Below are 3,571 nucleotides of genomic sequence, written 5' to 3'. Positions count from 1 at the left end.
GCGTTTGTTACATTTTTAGTTAATGTGTGGCCGATGATTGTTACGTGACCAATATTTCTGCCTAAAATGCCTTATCTAAAACCGTGAATTTGATGACAATTAGACCGTGAAAGCCTGGAAAAAACCGTGAATTTTATAATGTAGCTGGAGTGGGAACCCTGTTATTACATATGTACTTCCATTTCCCACTTATTGAACAGTTATGTACTGATATATTATCAAGCATCAAATTTAAATGTGAGCCTTTGAATATAAAGTAAGTGGGCAAAATGACACTTATCTTCAAAGATTTCCCTCTCTGTACTTGGCAGAAACTGTACCAGTTAGTCCTTAAGATACTTCGCAGTAACCTTTATGTTTTTCAAGGAATAGGGCCTAACCTAGTTCCTACTCATGCTACGGCAAGATAAGGTACTCTTTCTGTTGATTTGAGGGTTTAAATGTATCCTAGCCATGAGGAGATCAATTTTCATTTAAACCCACAGAGGTCAGTGTTAGATAGAACGCAGTGCTGTTTAATTATCAGCCACAGCACTGAGAAAGAAAATGTGTATAGACTCGATAAGGAAATCAAGCATCTATTAGAAGCTCATACATAAATATACTCCATACTTAAAGACTAATCATGGGAAGTTTTTCTACTGGTCATGGGCGGAATGTTATAGAACACTCGATAGATAGCAAAAAAATGTGCCCTTTGTCATGTTTCCATTTCACAAGATAAAACAGTTTCGTATCTGAAGTAGTCATCACGCCCTAATTTGGAGTATGATAACAATATAACAAAACAAATAGTCTTGGCTGGCACACGTGCCACACTCAACATTCAACCTTGAAAATTGTGAAGTTTTTTTAAATAGCTATGGACGGAACATTATTAATACTAGGTCAATAATAAAATATGTGCTCTTTGGTACATTGCCATTTGACTAGATGAACTAATTCCACTTCTGCAGTAGGCACCACAATCTCATTCTTGATTATGCTTTTAATATAACACTAAGGACCATCACAGCCCTCACTCAGGCTTTGAGTAGGGATAGTGCACACAGGGCATGGACAATATTATAGAATTACACTCAATAAATAGTAAAATAGATATGTGCTCTTTGGTATGTTGCCATTTGACTAGATTAAACAACTATATGTCCACAAAAGGCATCATACCCTCATTCCTGAGTATGTCATTAATGTAACAAAAGGGAGGGTCAAGGCTAGCATATGAGACTTCTGGAGAGATGGTGCCACACTTGAGAGGAATGGATGGAAGAAATCATGAGGCAGGCGGATGTGATAGACCGGAGGGGGAGCCACTTCCATCACAGGGGGATTTGTGACATCTACAAATGTCACGGATGACACCAGCACCAAGTGAAGAACCACCTCCCCTCTCTTGTTTTGTAACACTCCACCTGACCTTTGGTTTGCAGGCGGCATTGCCACAACCTCTCCCTTCCCTGTGAGTCGCAGTTTGTATGATTTGAGGTCGATAGGGGGCCCCATTCGAAGGACTGCACCCAGCACCTTGGCCTGAGGATTGCTGGCTGCGCCAACCAAGGCAGTGGCTATCTCCAAGTGCACGCTGCTGTGAATTCCTCTGCAATACCTCCCTCTGGTTTCGCTCGAGCTCCTCTCCCCCTTCCCATCCTCCAACGCCATCTCGCTCAGCTCCTTTCCATCATGCGACACCATTTTCAATGGCAACCACTCGACTAGTCACTCCGGAGCAGAATCACCATACATTGCGATGAATCTTAAAAGGTATGAAGAATAGAAAGAATAAGGGGGTTATCTGGCAAAATATTTACCACATTCTATTTTATAAATAAAAATAATACCTATCTAACTATAAGACTTACACTGCACAGTTTGGTATTGACAATAGGGGCTATTAGGTTCTCAATATAAACAGAAAAGAGGGAAATTAGCTGCAAAAAAAAGTCACTTGATTTGACCAGATTTCCTGGATCTCCCTATTATCGATCAAGCATGGAACTACATAGTTACATTTCCAAACCAGGGATGAAATTGTTTCCAAACAAGTACTTATTTTAGAGTCCTATTAGTGCACATATTTTATCATGGCAGAAAATATTTTTCTGTTTTTTATGGGATGAAGAGATGTGGTGTATGACGATGACAAAAAACGTGTCTTGTGTGGCAACTGTGAGAAATGGGGATAACTGTTTTAAAGGCATGAGAAAGAGCCAAAAGTAAATCATAGGTGTGTTGTAAAGTTTTCTGAGGATGATATATTTAGGAATTCTGTTACATAATGAGCACTAAAGTGCTTTTTGAGGTGGAAAAATGAAAGGATGATCACACTGAAGTCACATGGTCACAGAGGAAGGGTTAAAAGGGGAGCAATAGAGGAGAAAAGGTCACCTCCATGAACAACAAGGAACCTAATTGAGGAGAATATCAAGGGGAAGAGGAAATGCTTATTGAAATGATTTTTAGCCTAAAAATACCCAGAAAACAGTTTTTCATACCTAAACTTGAGTCAGCAGTAGAATATCCTGAGGGTATATTATCAATCAATTACATTCTGCATATATTAGTGGCCCCTTATACTTTTTGTTGCATGTCCTCACCCAACTGGTTTTTTAACTAGGGAATTGGTTCATCCACAATTCACAAGAAAAGGACTTACCGCTCTGATAGATTGCCCATAGAATCCAGGCCGAGGAGCAATGAGAGTGCTTTCCTCTTCAGGGCCGCGCATCCACTGGCTGAGAAGTCTGCCAAGAAGACAGGAAGAGAGCAGCTCCATCGAGCAGAGTGTCGGAAGCGCACTGATTTCCTCGGACCCCCACAAATATGCGTGCCGGCCACTGATCCCAGCATTGTCAGCCAGCCATCTGCATGAGGGGTCACGCGAATCGCCTCCAACACCCCTCCTCCCTCCACACCCTCCTCTCGCTGCTTCACGTCCTCCCCACTAAGGACCTACCAAAATATCAAAGTACTCTTTGTGTTCAAAACATTCTGATTGGATGACAGAGAAGCAATTGTATAATCGTAAACTAGTTCACTGTGGAGTGACCCACTATTGGGTCACACCCCACTTCCTCCTAGAGCAATAATAAATGAACTGTATTTCTTCAGTTTGTAGCTGTTGCCATTTAGCAAACTGAGACGTTAGAGACTTAATGTGTCCACACTATACATAGTAACCTCTGTGGTGCGACTGAAGGTCAGATTGATCTACCGGTGGGTCACACACTTGCTAGACTTGGTGGCATCATGCAAAATGGCCGCCCATCTGCAACTTGGCTCACCACTTACAATCAGAGAAAATTTATGTATCACATGAACAATAAAAACAACTTCACCTCAGTGGCGGCTGGTGGTAATTTATCTAGGGTGTGCATTAGAGCAGATATACGATGATTTAATTATATTATGTTAATAATAATCCATGAGCATCATATTTCGTCGTAATAGAATACATATCAAGCAAAACAAATCACTGGTATATTCTACCCTTAAAATTGCATGAACAGAAATAATATTAGCATGCATGAAAATAATTATTCTAAACACGCCTTTACAAGTGACGGTAGGTGAA

The 3,571-nt window shown here is 40.7% G+C and overlaps 1 protein-coding gene across 1 annotated transcript; it reads right to left on the bottom strand.

The window, feature by feature from the left end:
* Positions 1 to 1,008: 1,008 nt before the first annotated feature.
* Positions 1,009 to 3,079, bottom strand: LOC124166814. Its single transcript, XM_046544507.1, has 2 exons — positions 2,654 to 3,079; positions 1,009 to 1,753 (listed from the first exon to the last, which is right to left on the bottom strand). Exon 2 carries the CDS (start codon positions 1,690 to 1,692, stop codon positions 1,162 to 1,164), a length of 531 nt encoding a protein of 176 aa, XP_046400463.1. The 5' UTR covers positions 1,693 to 1,753; positions 2,654 to 3,079; the 3' UTR covers positions 1,009 to 1,161.
* Between the last annotated feature and the right edge of the window lie 492 nt (positions 3,080 to 3,571).

This window comes from Ischnura elegans, chromosome 10 (genome assembly GCF_921293095.1).
Source record: "Ischnura elegans chromosome 10, ioIscEleg1.1, whole genome shotgun sequence".
In the NCBI taxonomy this organism is placed as follows: domain Eukaryota; kingdom Metazoa; phylum Arthropoda; class Insecta; order Odonata; family Coenagrionidae; genus Ischnura; species Ischnura elegans.
The sequence above is the reverse complement of the archived record's forward strand: the minus strand, read 5'-3'. Positions and strand labels throughout refer to the sequence as shown.